Below are 23,737 nucleotides of genomic sequence, written 5' to 3'. Positions count from 1 at the left end.
TGTTCTAAACATGCAAAAGTCGCACATATGAAGTGAATCACTTCTTGCACTGAATAACAGAACATCTCACTAGTGTCTTTCTCCTTGCTTTTCCCTCAGCACTTGTCGCAGATCAATGTATAGTATAATTTCTACTTTGGACCTGCCTGAATACCCATCTATTATATGGGGAACCCCAATATGGAGATTATCAAACCCTACTGAAAGAAATGTTACTTGTGTCATCTGCCCCTATTAGTATTGCATATGCATAGGATGGGGAGGGGAAAACTTGATGTAAAAGGTAAATGCTCTGGTTGTGGAACAAGCCCATTTATACACACAAATCTACTTGCATTTAACAAAGCTTATAACACATATATTGCTCTAAGTAGTTCTTTTAAGGTTAGTCTTCTCTCTGAACTATGTATAAGACAGCAAGCCCACCATGCTGGGTGTAGAAAAAAGATGAGCTCCCTGGTCACCTTGTAGTTTCTCTCATTAAGCCTAAGAACAACAACTTCTCTGTAACTGGAATCTAGAAGATAGTTCTCGCTTTCAGAGAGGTGATATTGTGTCACAGCTTTCCAAAAAAGTAATGGGGGCCCCCAACCAAATCAGTTGTTTGTGAGGAACTTCAATTCACAAAAAGAATTGCATGAAATACTGCTTAATATAGAATGAGAACCCAGAAGGCTTCTTTCAGGCTTGTGTTCTTAAGTTACATGCACATCAGTAGTGCCCAAATGGACACTATTTTATTAATGGAAATTAATTCATTTGTAACTGCTAAAGAAAACAAGTCCCAGAGGGTAAAGGCAAATTTTCTTCCAGCTTATAATCATGCTCATAGATGCTTGGATCACTAATCGGGTTTTAAATTACAAAGAATTTACTCTCCTGCAAAGGTGTGCTACGTAAACGTGAAGTTTTATCAAGCTGTGTTCACATCAGCGTAGACACAAATTGCACCACATGAATACCTTGGCCACACCTCAGATGATTCATTCTTCTTTTACGCAAAAATTTCAGCTAGGCTTTTTTCCCTCTCCTCCCTGTTAGCTTGACAACATCAGCTTTTCCTATTTGAGTTGAAATGTTCCGATTTTCAACCCATCTAGGATGTTTTCAGAATGATATCAGAATCTCCTCTCTTTTCCCCCTTTCCCAGGTGAACTATTTAAGTAAATATACTGCTGTAAATTAAAATTGATACTCGGAAGTTTTGCTGCCCAGGATGTGTGCAGCCTGAGACTTCAACCATTTTTAGCAATATGATTACCGTGATCCTTAGGCTTTTGGACGAATGCAAGGGTACAGATCTTCTGGCTGTAATGCCTGATCTCCTTTCCCCTGCTTCTTACAGCTTGTCCAAGTACACCCAGCAGTCTTAATGTGCTTGAACAGATGAAGAAACTCCAGGAAATGGTGAGCCAGAAAACCAAGCTGGAGATTGGGGATGTTGTCAGGGTCAGAGGTCACATCCGAACCTACAGACAGCAAAGAGAAATTCAGGCCTCATCTTTTTGTGAGTGTTATGGACCTGTGATGTATGTAACTTGGTTGTCTGAATTTGTAAGAAGACCCAAACTGTATGTAATGTATTGAATAATTGCCACTTTATTTTCTGGCATCTCATTTTTCTAATGAGACTTGTTATTTAATGTGTAGGAATAGACTGCCTGTGAATGATGCTTTCCTGGGAAACTTGTAGAAGATAACTAGAATGAATACAAGGATGTTATCTGGATACTGGGATTGGGTACCTGGCAGAGTGACTTGCGCTTCAATTTTCTATGTGTTGAAGTAGAACAGCCAAAATCCCTGGGAGGGGAATTGGTGATCTTTAATGTCACATTTCATCCAGAGTGTTAGTTAGCTTTGGAGAAACAGCTAATGTTTGTCACAGCCTCTATAATCCTTTCTATAGGCAGACAGCAATTTATGATACGTTGTACCATGAAGCCCAAGTTGTCCTAAACTCTTTGGCTCTGCAGAATGACTGAGAAGAGTTCCTCACCTTAAGTTGCTCAGGCACGGTTCTGCAGGTGCTGACTCTATCTGGCTGTTTGGGCAGCAGTTTTCTGCAGTCAGTTATATATAATCTAGGAACTTTCTGGTTACATAACTACTTTTCTTCTTAATGTCTATATTACTGTGTAAGAGTTGCTTTTCCTCTATTAAATCTTTCAGGGACAATACTGAGATAATTCCTTTGGTGTGAAGAAGCCCATCATTTAAAAAACCTGCATAGATCAGATCAAAAGTTTGTAGCTTTTTCCTCGCTGGCTAAAATCTGAGAGGAAATTCAACCCTTCTCTCCAAATAGGAGTTTTATGAATATATAACCCATTCAAAGGCTGGTAATAATACCATTGTTTCACCAAAGAAGAGCCATTCAATTCAAATGGCCTCTAAATTGCTTTCACATTGCTCCAAATAAAGCTCCTTACCATTTTCTGACTTCATCTAATGTATCAAGACGGCTGAAAGGTAAAATAGAGATCCTAAATTCCAGTTAAATAAGTTGTCAGAGAAAAGCATAGTCTGCAATGCATCACAACGGTCATTTACCTCCTTGTAAGCTGTGAATGTGGGAGTAGCCTTTGTTGGTTTTGTTTTTATAAAAACAGCAGAGAACAAAATATGCCAATTTAATACTGGCACGTGAAACTCTTCTGTGCTGCCTCAGGTACGCTTGCTTAAAAGATTGGGTTGGCAACCCTGGCCAAGTATGTATGTTCTTTTCACCACTCCAGATAAGGTGGATGATCCTGTGTGTGATGTTCAGATTTCAAGAATGCTGGAGCTCCCCTGTCTCTATAGAGAAGTTTATGACAAACCTTTCCAAGGCCCAGAGGGGATGCAGAGGTAAATGTGTTATCCAGACTGGTCTTGGGGCGAAGTGTAGGATTTTATTATTGTTTGTTTGTTATTGTAATAACGTAGGGAAAGGTAGAACAGGGCCCCACTGATTTAGACTGAGCACAAACATACAGTAGCAGCCTACTTTTCTTCCCCAAAATTACTTACAGAGTGACAGAATGGTTGAGATTGGAAGGGACCTCTGGAAATAGTCTAGTCCACCCACCCCTGCTCAAGCAGGGTCACCTAGAGCATGTTGCCCAGGACACTATCCAGATGGCTTTTGAATATCTCCAAGGATGGAGGCTCCACAACCTCTCTGGGCAACCTGTTCCAGTGCTCTGTTATGATTCATACAAATGAGATACCTGCCCATAATTTGAGAAAAGAAGTACGACACACAAGCAAAGTGAGTAACAGGAAGGTAGCAAAATACCATGTACAGACCTCTTACATCTAGTACAGTAAATTGGGGTTTGGGGATGTGATCAACAAATTAGACGATGGAGTGGCCTTGCTTGATTTTCTTTTACGTGTAAAGAGAAGGAGCTATTCTATCAAAATGCTCTTGACTCTGCAGCCCTTGTCATCTTCCAATCATGAAGGCAAAACCTCAATAAACTAAGTCCGGCACCAGCTTCAGTATTCCATTTAAGGGTAGCTAGATGCTTGTTGGCAGGTTGAAAGGCCTGTTGACGCATGCAGTGTGGTTTCAGAGACTGCGGATCTTAAATCCCAATAATATTACACAAAAGGACTGAAGAGGAACAGCTGGATGTTCAATGTGTATAAAAATTGTCTGTTTTAATTAAGGGTTTAGAGAAGGATTTTTCAAGGACAGTAGAATGCTTTTTGCCATTTGAAAATCAGGCTAAAATCAGGCAATTGTTTTAAAAAAATGTTAGTAGTGTATTTCTTGCTTTTTGACCTGTTCTGTGTATCCTTGTAGTGGCCCAGGGTGTCTGGATTTCTCGAATATGCTGTGTGAGAAAGTGAAAGACTTCTTACTACAAAACAGAATTCAAACCTTTTACCAACAGGAGCTGGAAACAATTGATACTCTGGTGTCGCTGGCCCATCAGCCTCTACCCAGTCCCAGCTGTCAGGAGGTGAGTGAATGCAACTATTTCAAGTTTTTAGTGGAGAAAATATTGCCTTGTACTTATTTAAGCATAAATGACCCGATAAAAGAGACTGTTGCTTATTATTTACAAGACTTAGGAAACCTTAACACCTGAGACATTTAAAACTGGGCTGAAGAAAACCATGAGAAAACTCTGTTGTTAAGGGTAGTCTTGTATTAGGGCTTAGTAACCTTACAGAGCCTGCAGCAGGCACCAACTGTCTAGTTCTATAAATTGTGGCAGTATCAGAAAAGAAGGACCCTTTAAGGCACTTGAGTTGTTTGGGACAGAGATTTGAGATTCTGAATTTGACCAGGAGAAGGGAGTAGAAGCGCTCTACTATTATTTCTCATTTGAAGCTCAGTATATTAATATAGATGTGACTTTAGAATGGAAATTATAATGAGTGGATGAACAACTGCTCCATGTTACACATTTCTCTGGTTGGACATCCCTAGTTGTGAAAGGCCATGATTGTAAGGAACAGAAGGTAAGATTTAATTGAAATCAGAATTGCATGTAAAAGAACTGTTAAGAAATAAGCTTTCCAATAAGATAGCATTGTCTTGAGTAACTTTAGAATGGGTTCTAGAACAAAGGCCATTTTGTAACATGGTTTTATATTACTCTGTGTTGTTTTGATAATTTGCAAGCCAGATTCTCAACTGTTGTGAAGTGGTAAATTTCTGCAAAAGTAACAGAGTTACAGCTTTAACCATGTTACCAATGGCAACTCAAACTATTAAACCAGAGTATTATAAGTATGACTCACTTGTTTACTTTGGGGGATTTTCTGTAGAGAAATAAATCCATGGCAGTCATTTTCACTGCCTGGTTCTGCTATGCATTGTGAAGTTAAATGTGCTGTATTATGTTAACGTCAGATGTTTGAATTCTTAAGAAACAAACAGATAAGAAAAGTCTCCTGTAACTGAATTAAAATAATAATGAAAAGTAGCTCTATTCTTGCTGGCTTCATTGAATTGCTTCTCATAGCTGCTTCCTGATTGCTGTTTCTTTTATTTTCATTAAAGGCATTTTTCTTGTTTGCTTTAAAGGAATCATGGATGTAAGCAAGGACAGGAGCTACTCTGGTTTGTGACAGAAAAGTTTGATATTAGAATATCAAACATGGTACAGGGTATTTTCTAAACCAGCTGGAACAGTATAAAAAGTCCGTAAACACTTTACATTGAAGGAAGTAGTGGTCATTGTGACTAATACTGGAAACTTCCATCTCTGAAATTTCAGCATTTATAGAAAGATCATGATGAATGACTTGCAAAGCCATTTAAAATAGGAACTGGTGAAGAACATACAGAAAAACACAAAACCCCAACAAAAACAATGTAGCATCGGCATTGTTAGCCTTGAGGAGCTGCCATAATAATTAATAGGTATTGCTCTTGACTCTGATGCGGAGGTGTGAGTATATGTCCCAGGAATTTGGGCACATAGGCGCTTATTAAGAAACTGCAGTTTTCCCTATTGCCCTTTGGTATTAATTCTTTGCAAAGTGGCTTATATCTCTTTGCATAAGAAAGAGCCTGCAGTTGTCACATGACCTGAGTGCCTTAAGGTGAGCTCCTAGTAATGCACTGGAAGTGCGTCTCCTTGTTTCGCTGCTCCGTCTTCACAAAGGGTCAAGTACCCGGTTTCGTCCACCAGAAAAAGTGTGATAAACCTGATTTCTCTCCCTCTTCCCTTCTTTTCCCTTTTGTGGTTTTCTGGTTTGCATCCCCCTCAAACCAGATGGGTAAACAGTGCTGGTAGTACAGAATGATAATATTTCATGCCAATTTGGCAAGGTAGGAGCCAGATGAGTGGACCAAACTAAACCATAAATCACACCAGAATACACATGCTCATTCACTCCTTGCACTTTTCCTGGGTGTGAAAGGCCGGGTTATTTTGACATATAATTGGTCTGTTTTTTTTTTGTTGTTTTTTTTTCTGATTCCAATGCTTCAGCATAGCTGCTGTTAAATGCTTTTCTTGCTCCTCTCTTCCTTTCCCTGTAATCCTAGGAGATGTGCACACCCCCTTCACCTCTTTCCCAACTTTTAAAGTACTTGCACAGTGTTCCTCAGAGTGGGAGAATATCTCCCAATGGAATATTTCCTCCATGGAAAGGAGCTCCTGTGGAGTCACTGGCAGCAGAGTAAAGCAGGGGGTGAAGATGCAAGGAGATAGCTGAGATAGCTTGAGGTAGGCAGCATCTCTGTCTTTCTTTTCAGCATTGCATCTGAGCCCTGCCCATCTTCCATTCCTGTCCTGGTAGCACAGTACCTAATTCCAGTCCTAAAGAGTCCCTGGTAGCATAGGCATCTGGCCCTCTGCAATAATTCTCCCTCTAGCAGATATATGTGATAGAACTCGCATCACGTCCTCTGCTCAGATGCATACCAGGGAACTTTTAATTTTTTAGTCTACGGAGGATAGGGAAAAGAATTGAAAGGTTTTTTAATAAAATAAACAAAAATTAACAAATCTATTAGTACTTTAAAACTAGTGGAGCATTATTTCACATAATCAGTGCTCCCTCTGTCCCCAAGCCTCTCCCTTATCCCATAAATAAATGGCTTTCGAGATTGGAGCAATGGGTACTGCAAGGAAGACTATAAGCAAGAAATCAAGGAAAAGTCATCTTATGCTTAGTGAAATTAAAAAGTGCACTTACTGGACATAAACATTTGGGTCTGACAGATGGGCAAGCTGTGGTTCCTTTTTAAAGAAAACTACATGTGAACTTGATCTATCCAGTTTCTAAACTGGAATAAATATGACTTGCAACCAGCTGTTTTTATGCACTTGCTCCATGCTAAACCTACAGCATGTGCTGTTTCAGTAACACCATTCCAGTTTGTGCATGTCACTAGCTTGGACACATGATTTGGATTGTGCTTTCCAGACTCTGCTGTTTGTACTTCTCTTGATTTGAATATTATCTCAAGGTCAGCAATGACACATAGTTAAAGCAGGGAGTTTTACAGTGTCATTCAGACTTACTGCGGGCCTGTGCGTTATCCTGTAGGTGTAACACAGTGTCCTTCATTATACATTATTGACACTACGTGCTTGTCTTCCTGCCTCTTGAACAAGCTCTATTGCTGCCTTACATATATACATTTTACATAGATATATATGTAATCACTGTTACTAAAACTGTCACCTCTCTAAGCCAAGGCTTAAATGTTGTATGAGAAATTGCAAAAGGCAATTTCCATGAGTAGTATCACGTGTGTGGTGATACTAGGAAACTTTAACACCATCTGGGTGTGTTGCGATTCATACCGAGCTGAAGGTTACATACTTTCAGCCTTTTGAAGGGAGAGACTGGTTCCTGTATCACTTCATTCTTTGACCTATTATTGATTGTGCAGGGAGTTTGTCTTGTTTTAAAGACCTGAGAATATTTGGGAGCATGGTACCAGCCCACTAAGCCGTATGAGGCCCATCAGCTGACAAAATCACAAGCATCAGTGTGTACTGGCTCTAAGGGGATATTTCAAGTCCGGAAGAAATCAGAGCTGGTTCAGCATAAGAGCAAGTGATAAAGTATTTGGGAGGAGTACTACTGTTTTTTAGGAAATAGAGAAATTTGGGGGAAGTTGCGGGATAAGAGGCTGAAGGTATTTTAGGTAGAACAAAAGAACAGATTAAATAATTTTAGAATGTGTTTACGAAGAAACTCCTGAACTGTTGCTCTGCCCAGTGGGATGGAGAGGAGAGAGCATGCTCTGGAGCACTTTTCCCATCATTGCACGATAAAATCAAAGCCCCTGAAGAGGACAGGAGCCCTCATCTGTTCCTTGGGAGCAGTCCTTCTGCTGTGGAGCCTCTTCCTATGGACTCTGCAGTGTGTCTGAGAGGGTGCTGATATGTAGCAGCTGCTTACTTATTTTCTTGCTCCCAAGCCTGCCTTTCTGCCTTCTCTCTGTCAATCTCTTGGCGTATGTTCTTAGTGATTCTGTTTCAATATCCATCCGGGCTGAGCTGTGTGTCAGTTCACACGGAGTCTGTTTTTAATTATCTCCCTTTACTGATGGGATCTCAGTGTTAAGCCAAAATGAATAATTATTGTGCTGCTTTGGAGATATTTTTATCTTTTTCTCCCCCTGAATGTTTGCTTTCACATTAAAATTTGATCGGTCTTGAGGTGGTTGCTTTGCTAGCAGTTTCTTAGATTCTTGAAACTTTATGCCTGCATTTGAGATGGGGGCAAAATCTCTTCATTTTAGGTCTGGCTATGAGAACATTCTTTTCCATGAGAACCAGTATTCACTCTTTTCACTTACAAAACCCTTCCTGCTACATTTCGTGTTTGTTTCTAAAGTTTGTCAGAAGAGGCACTATGGAGAGAAATAGGGTAGTGTTATTACCACTATGACTGGAACGGTGTCAGGATGTAAGGTCAAGTTTGTAGTCAGAAGTAGTCTCTGTTACTATCCAAACTGACATAGTTGTGGTGCATATGGGGGCAAACAAACTTCTGTCTATCCTTCTTCAGTCTGGAACAGGAGATAACTTCAGGATAAAAAAAGACTGAGAATAATAGTCATTGGTCTGTGTTAATTAGCTTAAAATATTAGGCAATTATTGTGACTGACAATTTGAGAGGAAAAAGATAGTTAGCTGTTGTGGGACACACAGAGAGAGATGTGACTGTGGCCTGTTGAAGCACTGAGGATTAGCTGGAGAAAAGGGATAGAGAAAATTGTGAGGTATGCTAAAGCTAATATCCCTACTGAATCTCCGATTTTAACTGTTCCTGGTTAGGCACGTCAATTCCCGGGCTTGGAAGCAGTCCGAGTTTCACTCAAGACTTGCGAATGGATGGGATTAATGTTCTGCAAAAAGATGTTCTTCCATCACTAACTTGGTGACTGTTTGTTATCAAGTGTCCGTGTGAATTCATTCTGGTGCATGGTATTTGCCTGTTTCACTCCCAAGGTTTCCGTGAGTGCATTTAGTGAGTGAGGTGGGATCTGTGAAGTCTGATAGTTTTGTTCAGGACAAGATGGGAGCATTTATGGTGGTGATTGAAAAAATGGTTTGGCAAATCTTGCTTTGGTTGTTCTGGTGTGGTCTCGTTCAATCCATCATGTGTTGGTTTCTGGGAAGCAGTTCAGCTCTGTTCTCAAAGAAAACCACAGTGAGCACAATGTGCTCTCAATAGATGAGGAAGCAACAATTGGGGAATTGAAGCAGTCTGCATATATAAATGGAGGCTGAAGGACATAGGACAGAGAGAGATTTTTAAAGAGTAGGTCATGGTCTTGCTCTTATCTACTATACGTTCTCCTCTCCACAGCTGAGCCTTTATTTCCTTCCACTTCACTAGCTGTCATTCCACTACATTCTGCTACATTCTTAGCTCTGCTCTACTTTCAAACAAACCCAGCTTTTTTTTTTTTTCTTCTCTCCTTCCTTCCTTCTTACTGTTAGCTGTGTCCCAAACACAGAACCCTTTGTTCTAAATCCCCTTCTTGGTTCTGGACTTTCAGACACACTGTTCTTCCGCAAGAGGCTCTTGCTTCCCACCTGCCCTCAAAGCTTGTTCCTTTGTTTTGCTATTACCTTCTCCCAAGGATCTTCTTGTATACCTCTCTTCATTTCTTGTGTGCTCTTTATCCTTTGCCTTTTCCTTTCCACTATGGAGACATTCTTGAGAGCATGACCAGAATGTGAGTGAAATGGGAGACAGAAAATAAACATTGTTCTTATCCAAAATGTTCTTACCAGTTCCCTTCTTTCCTTGAACGGTGCCTCAGTTTCAAATCAAGAGATCGAGATCCAGTCCCCAGCACTTGGATTCCTCTTGAATGTCATCTTACAAAGCACTGATTTTCCTATCTTCCTCCCATATCCCCTGTACAAGCCTATTCCAAAAGAGGGTTCTCAGTACTTAATCAAGTAGTGGGTCTATACAAAGAAGGCAGTTAGGAGATCTTGCTGTTGTTAAGGAACAACAAGCTTCTGGTTTTTCTTTAAAGCCTGAGATGTTGGTTAGGTTGTATATAACAGATATGATTTATGAATTATTAAATGAGGAAAAATGTTTTAATAAAATCACCTGAATTCCTCTCCCTCTTGCAACCAACTGGAGTTTTTGCTGTCAACTCTAGTAGGGCTGAGATTTCTCACCACCTAATTCATTCCTTTTTTCCCATGCAGGTGGATTCAAAAAGTGACCTGAGCTCCAAACGGATTCACAGTGTTTTTAAGGAAGCAGTAAGGATGCTACAAGAAAAAGGGGTGGTTTTCCAGAAACCCAGTAGCTCCAAGGACTTATACCATGTAAGGAATTGAGCTGTGATTGCAAACCTGTTCTGTGGTATGACTATATTTCATGGACTTAGAAACAGTAGAAACATTTCAGAAGGGGAAGCTGGGCCTCCAGATGCTATATGCTTATTCAGAAGGCTTATCTGCTGCTTTCTTCACTTTTACTTTTACTGCTGCATCATCCACTGAGTTGTTTTTTGTGTAATTCAACACCAGTCTCCATCACTGCTGCTATTCCAGGCACAGCCTGTGTTCACTGAGTTGCCAAACTGTGCACTGACACAGCAGGGTACACTGAAGTCTGGGACTTGGGACAGTTCTTTTTATCAGGGGTAGGCTGAAACTTGGTGTTCTACTGAGTCAGTCACCCTCCTTTGGGATCAATTCTTATGTATCAGGTTCTTCACCTAACTCATGAGTGCTGCTAAAGTTGCTAAAAATAACTGAAGATTTAACATCCATTATTAATCTTGGAGGCAGCTTGCAGACTGTAGTTATGACAGTGTTAGTTTAAAATATACCATGGCTTCAGATTCCTTTTTAACAGCCCTGCTGTCTAGTGTAAAATAGACTGCTATAAATTGCCATTTTCTTTTGTTTCTTCCAGGTGACTGACCACGATAAGGAGCTGCTTAAAGTGACCCTTGATGTGATTAAGGAAGACTGTCGAAAGCCCAGGCGTAAGTAGCAGCGTGATCAGGTCCCTGATGAGCTGATGCTGACATTCATGACAGTATCTCCTCCTGCTCCTGGATTAGACACAATTCTTGTCCTTCCCCCTGAACTCAGGGCTAAGTTGCTGGTGTAGCTAATCAGTGTAGCTAAAAGCAGGAGTGCAGGAGCATCTTCCTGTGAGCGTGAGAAGAGGGGTAGGAGGCATACCCAGCAGGAAGACAGATGTCTCAGATCTGAAATGAGCAGCCATTATCTTGGATCTACATCTTTTGGGAATACTTAGATTTTGGGAAGAACCAAATGTAATGAAGTGTAGATCAGCACCTGGCAGCTGTTGCTTTGCACTGTGGATAAACAGCAAACCTTGCTAGCTCAGTTTCTACAGGGGAATTGTCACAGAAGTGACAGTATAGAAAGGTGAAATCCCTGTCTCCATTAAGTCAACAATAAATTTTATGTCAATAAGATATTCTCTGTAGGTTTTAACTGACCATGCAGCTCAGGTAGTTGTTCTGTACAAGTAGGGATTTTTCAGTCTATATGAAAGACATATACCTTATATGGCTTCCAAATTATCCCTGTCCCTTGTGTGCATTGTGTTTTATTGCCATAGTGATAACTTGTGCTTGACTTGGACGTCTACTAATTACACTCATAAAGTGCTACAGAGTTTCTTTCAATTCACTGGGCAGAATATGACAGCAGGGATCACTTGCTTGCTGCTGGAATGCAGCTATTTGTGGGGTAGAATGCACTATAGTACAGAATAAATGACTGCCTAGAATACAAGGCATAAAATCCTACTGAACAGGGAAAGAATAGCAACTGCTTTACAGAGCCCCTTGTTCTCTGTGAAACTTTCCATCTACATACAGTTACTAGCTGTAAAGAGCACAATTTCCAGGTCCATCTCTCTTTTTCTGCTGGCTTTCAGGAAGACTGTTTCAGTGTTCTGGTTGCTGATAATAAAAGATTTTGATGTCATTGTCTGGAAAGGTTGAAATTTGGTGAAAGATCAAATCGGAAGGAGGGAGGGAGAAAACCCCAAAGACTTCAATCAAAATCAACAGGACTTTTTATTGTCACTGAATGCTAGAGCAGAGCTCTAGTCTAACTGTTGAACCCCCTCTGGTGGTCAGGTGGCAATATTAACCAGCTGCTTGGCCTTGGCTAGTGAGCAGGCTCTTAGTGAGAAAATGTGAACGTGCTAATACATCAAGAGCTTTTGCTTGTTTGTTGCAATAAATTCTTACCCATTTTCCATCAAGAACAGTATTAATCTTCCATGACAGGAAGACTGGTTTATGATAAAACCAAACTCTTCTGTCCCATCAGCTACTTCTCTGCCAGTTTTCAAGGCAGTGCCTCACCCCATCACTTCAGTTGTGACACATTCTCAGACCCAGCCCAGCTGCCTGGAATTATTGTACAAATAAAAAATAAATTTTCAACGTGACTAGTCAAAGCTCCACAAAACCTGATCTGTGATATGCCTACATGACAATCCTAGCCCATGGTTCCAATTGTATTTCAAATAAGCTGATCTTAAATGCCCCTTATGGGAGGCCATTCTGGGTCTATCTAGAGGCTTGAGACAGCTGGAAAGGGATGACGGTGCAATTTGATTCCAGACTGAACTGCAAAACGGTAGACTTAATCCAGTCTTCTTTCTTTTCTTGTCATATTGACTCTGTTTCTAGGCTCAGATGAGGCTAATAGTAGAGACGATAAAAACAGCCATTTAAAGTTACATTTAACATGTCCAAAACGTACACTTGTGCCAGGTGCCCATGACTGTATAACTCTGTCTCACCTGATGTTGGTAGTCAGGCAAGACAATTAATCAGAGCCTGGCTTGCCTCAGGAGATAGACAGGATCTAAATCCCAGTATGTCAAAAAGAAGGATGTTTTTAGGACTGCGTCATTTTAATATCTTCCACTGCAGGGAGTATGTTCCCTCAAAGTCAGTTGGGTGTTTCTAGGAGTAGCCTAGGAGTGTTTCTGGGCTGCTTAGTGATTGTACACACCCAGATACCTTCAGCTGCTCCAAAATGCCATTTTCTGCCAGCATCTGGGAAAAGGCTATGTATTCTGTTTTTGGGTAACGCTTGAGTCACTGTGATTTAATTCATCGTGACTTAAGCTAAGTTACTATAGATCAGGGATGGGTACTCTGACCTTCTTGTAACAAACCTGTGACTAATGCAAAATGCAGCTACCTGCTTTGTTTGCAACAACAGTTGTTAACATCAGGTAGCCACAGTGTTCTGTTCTCAGCACTCATCCATTCTAGGATGGTGGGTCCATTTTTGGCTACCAGCCACTAAGATCTTTCATTACATTATACCATGGACTATCAAAAGAAATACAGAAAAGAAATTCTTTGTCTGAATCACAGCCTAGTTTCTCCTGAACTGTGTACTTGCCAACTCTTAGTGCCTCTGCATCTCTACCAGTGACTTTTCTCAGAAGCTTCTAGGGCTGTTTTGGGCACAGGAATTTGCTAAAATGAAACAAAAGTGGCAAAAACAAAGGATGTAGAACCCCCCTGGCCCCAGACTTTCATGCAGATATCTCAGTACCCATATCAAAGTTCCCTTTTATCATCTGGATGGATGGAAGGGGAAAGTTGTTTGTGCTAACACGCCTCATTCATGCTAGCTTTCCATTAGGCATGGAGGAGGGAGAAATCTCTCTTGTAGAGTTCAGCACTTGAGGGAGGCTGGGAGCCTGCTAATGGTGATGAGTGGGTTTGCAGGGGCTGTTGGGGAAAATGTTGACAGGGCCAGTTATGCCTCAGCTAATGGCTCCACCAGGCAGCCACCCAAACAAAGGGGAGCATAAAGCAGCCACATGTAGTACTGCAGCCTTTAAGGATCTCTGTCTCTGCCTTGCCCTCTAGGAAAGGGGATTATTTTTACATTTTTGTTCTCTTGTATATTTTCAGGGTTCATTCCTCTTAAAAAGAGATAAAATTTAATACTGAAGTTCTGTGACCTTCTACTCCAGTAATTGCCTGAACAGTCTACAGCGCAGGGAAGGGCTTGCATTGCTAAGTGGATGGAAGTTGCACTGTAACAGTTATGCCACAAGATGCCAGCATTGGGCAAGCAGTCACGTCTGGCCATGGGCCTCCCTTGTGTTCTAGACATTTTTGAAGTTAGATATAGGCAAAAGGATTTCACATGGTTTCTTCTGTTCTGAATAAACTGCAGATGCAGCAACTGGATGGTTTGTAGTAGCTGGACAATGGGGGTCACTTAAGTCCTTAAGTCGTTATCCTCATCATCAGGCTGTACAGTATGAGCCCTGTATACTGGAGTTTGCAAGACAGGTGATCATTCATGCTCGTGGCTAGGGTTACAACCTTGGCACTTCTTAGCAAGGTCAGTGGGAGCATTTGATAATTGGAGAACTGTGAACGCAGAGTGGATCTCTTCCCTCTGAATACATGTATCTCTGCTTAGTACCTAGGGGATCTGCTTTAGTACCTGGGTATTCTTCATCTCTGATAGCTGTAGTTTGTTCATGACTAATCTGGATTACAATAGTTAATAGGGGGCAGTTAGCTACTGAGGTCTTTCCTCCATGCCTGGCTGCATTTTCCTTTGTTTCTGCAGATGCTGAAAAAGGCTGCCACTTCCTTCACGTCCTGAGCTGTGTTCGGCAGAGCTACAACCCCTATCTGGCTGAAGCGGTGATGCACCGTGTCTTGGAACTGCTGGAGAGTAACAGCGATGTTGTCAGCACTATGGAAGGATACTATATGGCCTTTTAAAGAAGGAAGATGAGATACATTAGCTCCTGGGCCGTTCAGGGTAAAGTAGGGAAGAAGGAGTGGTTGAGACGGAACTCTGACACTGAAAAGCTGCTATTACCTAATACGATCTAGATGTAAAGAATAGCATCCTGATTCTGCAAAGGCTATTTTTGTCCAACTCCTGAGAGGAGTTGTCCAAATACTTTGTCTTAAAATTCTTGCTGACTTCTGTTCCTAGAAAGTTGTATCAAACTGATCCTGGACATCTCAGTCCAGCAGGGGAGCTGGAAAAAAAGCTGGGCTGCTTCCCTGCGTGTATGTTATTCCCTGACTAGCAGTAAGGTGTGACATGGCCCTCCCACATTTACATCCAATTAGCCCTAAAGAGAAGTCAGTGCTAAAGAGCACAGTTTGCAGCAGTGGTCACGTCAGAACTTGTCTTGCTGGCTTAAAGACTGATCTTGTGATCTTTCCATATGGTAATATCTGTGGATCTTTCTTTTATATATGCTTAATAACAACTGGAGAACTACATGGAAGCAAACAATCAGAAAGGTTTGCCTGTCCTTCCTGGCAATGTTGGCATAGCATATATGTCTGTATGTTTTCCTGAATGTGCACAGCAATCCCACTACTAAAGCAGCCCCCACTTTCTTCAGAAAAGTAATATTCAGGAATGCATCCCTTCCCCATCCTACAGTTCGCCCACTGCTTGTAAAGCATGTTTGGATTCCCCTAGCTACAGTGTGCACTACTGATGCATGTTGTTGTGGGTTCTGTTCAGACCAGAAGTCTCACAAATCAGCCATTGTTTTGCTGTTTATTTTTAAATTGCTTCCTACATCACAAATGGTGAGCCATAGATCTGATGTTATGAAAAGAAAATACCAAAGTCAGCAAGACCCACTGTAATCTCAGTGTTCCCTGTTGTCTTTTGTCTCTTCTCTTTCCTTGTCACCTTTGGGAAAAATACTATCCATATCGGTGCTTGCAGGGGAACACAGCGCCTGGTGAAAGACACTGATGAAAGAACATTGGCCTTAAAGAAGGTTACCATGCAGGACATGCAGGATTAATGAGAACTCTCTTATGTGCCACAGTTCAAAGCCTGGAGCTGTTCAGTATTTATGCTTACAGGCCTCACTGCTGCAGGGTCTTGTCTAAGTAATCTGTTTAATTAATGGTGGGAAGGTGATACCTTTCACTTGAAAAGAGTAGAAAGGATTGAATGTATCCTTCCTCTCTACTCTGCTCCTTCCCCAGAACCGTTGAAACAGCAGACTCCCAGGAGGCAGACCTAGTGGTAAAGCCCTATAAGGATTGACATAGCAGGTAAAAATAAACCATACGCATGAGGAAAGCCAGTGAGTAGCCCCATGTGTGCCAGGTCTCTGGTTTGATGTTATATTATATGCCTCATTCCAAGCCATGGCTGCAGTGAGATATAGGCTAAGAGAAAGGCATGACGAAGTATTTGGCATTTGCATTCAGAGGCCTGTGGAAAACTCCAGCCTTAAAGAGATGGTGCATTTGTCCATAGTGTAAAACTATGTATGAGTCATTATTTCACTTTAATTTCTCTACTTGCTGCAGGGCTCAGGTTGGTCTCCCTGCAGACTGCCACTGTTTCTAGCATTACTGCCGCATTTGGAGTTAAATACCATCTATTCTTCTATAGACAGAGGAGATGGGGATTAAAAAAGCATTGTAGAAGACTTTCTTTTTCTATGAATGTCTCTGGAAAGCAGAGAAAGAAGCCCATGTTCTGAGTGGCGAGGCAGGGAACTATAAATTATGGCTATGAAAAGATCTGGCTAGTCATACTGCCACAAGGGATATTTCCTTTCAGATTCCTGTTCTGATACTGATCAGTTTGAAGTGATGCTTTAAAACAAACGTTACCCGTGGGAGAAGTTTGGGATATCGATTCCCATTTTAAGATTCAGACTCATTCCAAGAGTTAACCATGCGTTACCACTTGGTTATGAACAAGGGGCCTACATGATGTAAGTTTGGGGATAGTCCAAAGGGAAAGTATGAGGTGTCTTGGACAGCAGGGATGAGCATGACGTGCCAATAACCGACTATGTCTAACTTAAGATACTGACTTGGCTGTTTTTTTGAAAGGTCCTGCTCTATTAGCAGAAGTTGGTTTTACTGCGAAAGGGTTAAATGAATACTGCAGGCTCCCTGAGAAAGGTGATCTCCTTCTCTCTGAGCTTAGAAGAGAGGAAGGCCCTGGTTCTCCTGGGGTTAGCAGCCAAGTGTGTGGGCTGGATGAGTTCTTGGGAGGAACTCTGTGCAGCTGAGCCTTGGAGGGAAAGATAGCCTTGAGATTGTATTGCTCTTTGGGGTCTCTTTAAAATAATTTATAACAGAATCATACCAAAATAGGATTACATCTTGGTCCCTTGCAGCTCATACAGTTATGCATGCAGCATCTGATGTGTTCAGTTGCCTCCAACTTAGACTCTGCACTTTCTGCTCTTTAGATCTATGTGTAAAGTGTGTCTAAAACTCCTGGCTACCTATTTTCTAAGCATTGGAGGATGGTGCAAAGACACAATGTGTGCTTGTGTCTCTGTAATAGTTCCCTGCTTCTGTTGCAATTTAAAAGTCTCGATCAACTGAAAAGCCCCAGAGACGAGATGGGAGGATCTCTTCTCAGAAAAGACAGATAAGTCACTCTGGAAAGAACCTGTCCTTGGAAGTTGTTTAAGCTGGTCCATGCTGGCAATGCGAGGGTGTTGTGATGAAGGGTGCTTCCTGTTGGAGATTGTTCCCCAGGAGCATGAAAAGAAGATTTTTCTCACTTGAATTACCTTAGGGAAACAATGTTAATGAATACAAGGGAACCTACAGTTTTTATGTGCATGGAAGGTTAAGGTAAAATTAATGGAGGAGCCTAGATTTGAGCTACGCTAATTCTAATTCTGTGTAACAGTATGGAATAGTCGTGCCTGAAATGTGCATGCTTTATTTTTTCCACAGTAGCCACCCAGCACAGACTAACACTTGCTCTGGTCTAGTGCGTTCCCCTTCTTGTACCTACAGGGAATACCACGTGCACATGCCTGCGCAGAAGTAGGCCAGCTAGCTGTGAGAGCACAGAGCACAGTAAGTAGCTTGATTTACCCATTTACTCAGTATCTCTACAGTATGCTTCTGTGACAGCAGTCTAGACATACCCATGTTGGTATAAGTCACCTTTATGTAAGTCTAACTACACACACTAGGGCTTTTACTGCTAATAAACTGTCTCTCTGTTTAAAGATCATATCCTTAACCAAAAGAGTCATATCATGCACACTGTTAAAATTCTTAGACTGAGACCACACCTACAAAATATTGTGTGGAGCATTTAGTGAAAGCACACATTCTAGTTTTGTTTAATTTAAAAACTCTTAGAGCAACACAATCATTACGGGTTTATAAAAGGACTTTGAAGGTAGCACCTCAATGTAAAATTGACAAGTGAGAATTCATGTTGCAGGACTGCTATATGGCCAGTTCTGGTTTCCATAGAAACAGTTATGGCAGTAAAAGGCAAGTAAGGTAAGTAAATGGAGTTTTTAAAGCAGTCAGCATTTTTACATTATCTTTAAAAGGTCCGTTTCCATAGAAATGCAGTGCTTGAGAATAAAAATTACTAAAGGATCTTAATATTCTGTTTTAGCAAAAAGTAAGGTGTTTGCTTTTCTGGAAAGGAAACAAAGGGAAGAACAACTCTCCCCTCAGTCCCTGTGGCTCTGCTCAAGTGGGAGAAGGGAGGAGGCTGCTTCATGCCTCAGTTTCCCTCTTTTGTAAATTGAGGATAATGCAGTTCCTTGTAGGGTGTAACTCCCAATTTTTGTTAACATTTATCATTAAAAGCTCTTGAGGTCTGTCCGTGGGAGCTGTTAGAGAAGAACTCCGTGGCTGTGTGGGAACAGCTGAATGGATAGATGCTGCAACAGGACTTAGTTCTGCTTCCACTGGTACCTTTCTCTGCTTTCGCTTTATCTTTCTCTGCTCTTCCTCCCATACATATTGCTTTGCCTGTCTGGTTGTTTTGGACTCCAGGTTCTTCGAGGCAATGATCGTCTCCTGGTCTTTATTTGTACAAAATATTTTTCCCAAGGCCCTGTTCCCTCTTAAGGTCTCAGGAAATCTCTAATACAAATAATGATTTCTTAAAAACAGAAATCCAGATCAATGATTTCTGTGTGTTTGTGTTCTCAGATCTTTGAACTGTGTGTCTGTATCCTTGAGGGTATGTGTATTACACAGACTACCTGAAAAATGAAGTTTTTTTGTTAAGGTAGTAAATGGAAAAAGTTTAACTTTGGCTATGTGACCTTAAGCTGTCCCTTCTGTGGATCTGTTCATGCTTGTTTATTCCAAAGAGGAACACCATAAATAGAAGAAGTTGCTAATTTATTATTTAGGACAGGAATTAATCAATGAGTAGCTTGTAAGGCATGGAGCCACACGGATAATTATGAGACAAAGTATTGGAAACCTGCTTGTTAAGGAATTGCTGTTCGGTTTACTTTGGGAGTAAGCAGTCCTGTGGGGAAAAGATATGCCTAGCAGAAATTGTATCTTTATACTTACCTCTAAATGGAAAGGGCGCAAGTTCAGATCTCAGGGGCAACCTGAATTTTGAAACTTCCTGTCAGTGTGGGGCTATGTTCTTCTTCACTGTCTTTCAGTCGGGTCTCCACCCTCCCTCCCCAACCCTGGAGGCTAGTGGGCAAATAAAAGTTCAGCCATGTGAGATAAAGGAATAGTTATAACAGTAATTGGTTACCATCTTCTAGTTGCCCCGGCGTTATAGAAAAATTTTTGTGGATGTTTGATGGCAGCAAGGAAATGCTGAGTTGGGAATCTGGGGTTTAATTCCCAGTGTTATGCCCTGTCTTCCCCCTGCCATTTTCTTTCACCTATTTCTACTCTATACTCTCTCCCCTGTAATTGTCATTTTTCAGACCCTCCATTTTAGTCACACGGTTCATCCCTGTACCACAGATTCTGGTCAAACCTCCTCCCTCTCTGCTTTGCTCCCTTTCTCTTTCTTAGCTCAAATATCCTTGCCAGCCTCTGATACTGTCTTGTCCCTGCTCCTTATTTCTATTTATGACCCCTGCCTCGCTGACCCGGCATTGTTCACAGTCTGTTCAGCTTCCAGCAGGCCATGCTTTGCTCCTTGTGGGGGCTCCAGGAGAGGCAGATATCATCCTCTTGGGTCTAGAGCCCTCCTCACCATGTAGGAGGAGGGCAGCAGGAAAGAGCTGCAATTTCGAGGAAAATAGCACTTCTCCCACAGCCTTGCCCCCCAGGACCCTCAAAGACTCCTAGGTGCAGGGTTCTAGCAGGTGTCCAAGTGTGAAATTAAAAATTCAAATACTTGTATCTTGCCAAAACCTGAGCAAGCACAAGCCACACCCTTAACAGAAGCCATCTGCCTCTCCCTGCCACTTTCAAGTCCATGCTTGGATTTTATCACAGACAGGATCAGTAAAGTTGCTGGTTGCTGTGGACTTTTAGTTTGTCTACTAGTTAGTGTGTCTACTTTCAGCCTGATTTTGTAAGAAAATTACATTGATGTGATTATACTTTGTGTCTGGGCATTTGTGAACCTCCTCCATCCCACCATCGCAAGCGACTTTGTTGGCCAGTTGTGTTACAAGTGGCCAAGAAGCCTGAGATATTACGGTCCTACGTGCTTCCAGAGAACAGATGCACTGGTAGATGAGGGAGGCCCAAATTACTGCCCCTACTGAAGGAAAAGAACAAACTCAGTCATACACCAGTAGAGAAACCATGCACAAGACAGCCCCAAGAAACCTGCTTTTGTATGTTTTATTGCCATAAGAACTACTTCTTCTGCAATGCTGTTTTGAGAAATGACTGGACTGTTTCTGCTGAAGTTTCCTAGTGGAGTTCACCCCAAGGCAGACATGGATGGGGGGAAACTGTGAATCAAACTAGTAAAATCTGGTAAAGGTATAGCATCTACGTACAGAGTTGAGAAACTGATTGTTAGGGATGCCAACCCCTCCCCAATAATATCTTTTAAATGTGCAATTGGGACTATAATAATCTAGTCACAGTAATTTACAAGTTGAAACCAGCCCAGATTAACAAGATTGCCTGAACATATTATAGCCAGGAATTTACTAGTGAAAGAAATAACCTAAAGGAATGATTTTCAGCAAATGCTGAACCACTGAACGGTGTGGTGCCAATTAACCTGGCACAACACGTCCTAGAGCTCTTGTTTCAGCTTGCTTTTTGTTATTGATTGGAAGAATGAACCCTCCTTTCCTACCAGCTAGAACCGGAGCTCTCTGCCAGCCTAGCCGGGGATGAGCAAGCTGTGGATCTGCTAGCATGTAAGGGCCAGAGCTTCTCCTTTTCTTGCTTGAAAACTGGAGGAATGGCTGGAGCTAAGCCACTGGGTGCACAGAATATTTAGACGGAGACATATAGTTCTTTGTTCATTTTTGTTTTTTAATTGCCCCATGATAAAAGAGAGGAAAGTCTTCCCACCTCTGCTGTGGACAAGGTAAGATAACCCACAAATATACGTCACTGCGTAACAGCCAATGTGATTAACTGAAGCGTGTGCTGAAGTCTGTTGCTGGCCTGGGAAGTTCACAGTTTCTCCCATAGTAGAGACTTCTTCCAAATATTAAGGTGATATTTGGAAATAAGAGGGAGAAATCAGTTCCCTCCAATGCCTCCCTCAACAATAGTCATCCATGCCTTACAGGCCTACTTGCTTCTCAAGTGTGCTTTTCTTGGCCAGGTATGCAAGGTGTCAGGGAAATGAAGAGGGTGCTTGGAATCGGGCTTTTCTCCTGTTGTCGAAAATGTCATTCACATTGAGAGCGTAGGAGCTGTCCTTGCATGCATTTAAAACGCTCCTTTGCTGTAATGTCCACAAAATCCTGAACCATAAAAAGCCAGCTAGTGTTGTCAGTCTCCACTGCTGACTCATGTTGTCTTATTTTCTTCCCTCACCTTGTCTTCCCCCCCGCCCCCAATGTCTCTTAAACTTAATTCCTGCTTCAAAGTAGTTATAATCCCTCTCTTTGTTCTTCTGCGAGTTCAGTGATCCAGGACAAACATAACAGGAGCAAACTGATATAGAGAGGAGTTTTTGTTGGAACTCTGAATGTAGGAAAGGATGAGAAATACAGAGGAAGCAGAGAGAGGAGGATTTAACAAAAAGATGTTTGAAATTAGGCCCGTTGACAAAAGCTAAGAAATAATTGGCTAATGATGCTCCAGACATCTGTTTCATTACAGGCAGCAGGTGTAGCATATAATGAAAGCAAGGACTTGTACTTTTGTATTTTCTGCAATTGGAAAGCAGGGGAGGAAATGAGGGCAGGAAAAAAATTTGAGTAAAAGAACATTTATCATAAACACATGGACAGATTTATATATACAACAATGTAATTTATATGTTCTTCCTCATACTGTCCTTTAACAGTTCCTCTGTTCTGCAGGGTATTTTGTCTTTTTTAAAGGACTGGTCCAGATGCTCACAGTTAGATGTTAAATAAGAGTTGGCCACCAAAGTATCTTTGAGGATCAACATTTCCAGGACAATGTAATGTTTCTGGAGGTCAAGTAATGCTTGGCAGTTTTCTGGAGGGCAAATTGTGACCATACTTTTGCTGCTGTCTATAATGATGTGTGCTTGGGATCTTTTCTGTAAAGACATGCTACAACTTTGGTGTGCCTAGCAAGGGTGTCTCCTGCTTTTGGGAAGGCAAGAACTGCAGAAATGCTCTTTCTTTAGGAGTATTAGAGCTTTGAAGATGCTGCTGTGAACGCAACCTGAAGCTCGGCGCTTTAAATGTAAACCTTAAAGGGTAGATTGTTCAGACTCGGGATATTTTCTTGCCTGGACGCTGTATCACTAACTAAAGGAAATTGTCCTAAAGGGAGCAGCTGCCCTTGTCTCATGGGTGCTCTGTGTGTGTTCGGCTGCCTTTTAGTGACCCGCCTGCAGAGGAAAAGAGCCACTTTACCAGGGGCTGAGAAAGACTCTCGTTAGTGAAATGGTCTTCTGGGTTTCATCCCTGGTGCTGCATGTGGCCATGGCTTAACACATGCTTGTGGGATGGATCCAAATAAATGACTGGAATTAACTGGATAGTGTATCAGGCAGCGGCACTGCTCCAAGCTGAAAAGCACGCCTACAGCAGGCCCTGCTAGAGAAACTACAGCTCTGCTTTCCATGAGAAGCTCTCTGGTTTTGGATTATCTCATTCTTTTTTCCAAGCAATAAACATCCTACACGGTATTTGGTTTTCCAGATATCACCATCAGTGCCTAGCAAAGTCTAACCTGGGGATGACCAAAGAAAAAAAAAAACCCTACTTGTATCTGCCCATGGGATGACGTTGCTCTGAGGAGGTCCCAAAGCGCTCCTCCTAAAGAAACCTTTGCGTGTTGGGGAATGCACTTTGCTTTTGCATGAAGGTAACTTAAAAGAAAAAAAATAATTTAATGCACTCCACTGCTGAGTGGCAGGAGTTGTGTTACAGATTTTTCTTTATGGTGTTGAGCTTGTGCTTTTGTCATCTGTGGTACAACTGCAGCTCTATGACCAACTTTTTGTAAGGTTTTATCTATACATTTTTACAATTCACAGTCTACCTGTCAAATGCTCTAGTTTGGATATTGGAAGTTAAACTCTACTACCTTCTCCAGGGGTTGTGCAAGCAAACAAAATTACTGTTCGGTTTCAGAAGGGGTTGAATGAGTAAAAACAATGAACAAGGAAATTGAAGCTTGAAAAGGACTTAGTGGAGACTCTAAATCTGTTAGTACAGAGGACTCGATGTCCATATATATACTTAGAGGTACCATGGGAAGAAAATGCAAGGGAAGAAAATGCAAAGAAAGACTACTTCTTCCAACACTTACTTCATTTGTAACAAGCCTGCATTTTCACCAACAGATTGCCAAATATTTTGCAGAGAGTGAGGCAGAAGCTGGTATCAAAATGTCCTCTTTTGAGAACAGTGAGGGAGACTGAAATCA

General features: G+C 41.6%; 1 protein-coding gene across 6 annotated transcripts in view; it reads left to right on the top strand.

The window, feature by feature from the left end:
• Positions 1–16,818, top strand: part of STN1 (STN1 subunit of CST complex) — a 44,239-nt gene extending 27,421 nt beyond the window's left edge. For all 6 annotated transcript variants that reach the window (XM_067300214.1, XM_013959805.2, XM_013959804.2 and 3 more), the window contains 6 exons: positions 1,346–1,507; positions 2,739–2,850; positions 3,794–3,953; positions 10,146–10,268; positions 10,864–10,936; positions 14,553–16,818. In XM_067300214.1, the coding sequence (XP_067156315.1) occupies positions 1,346–1,507; positions 2,739–2,850; positions 3,794–3,953; positions 10,146–10,268; positions 10,864–10,936; positions 14,553–14,710 (788 nt within the window). In that variant the 3' untranslated portion in view covers positions 14,711–16,818. The remainder of the gene's footprint in view (positions 1–1,345; positions 1,508–2,738; positions 2,851–3,793; positions 3,954–10,145; positions 10,269–10,863; positions 10,937–14,552) is intronic.
• Positions 16,819–23,737: the final 6,919 nt, after the last annotated feature.

The sequence above is a fragment of the Apteryx mantelli genome, chromosome 7 (genome assembly GCF_036417845.1).
Source record: "Apteryx mantelli isolate bAptMan1 chromosome 7, bAptMan1.hap1, whole genome shotgun sequence".
NCBI lineage: Eukaryota > Metazoa > Chordata > Aves > Apterygiformes > Apterygidae > Apteryx > Apteryx mantelli.
The sequence above is the reverse complement of the archived record's forward strand: the minus strand, read 5'-3'. Positions and strand labels throughout refer to the sequence as shown.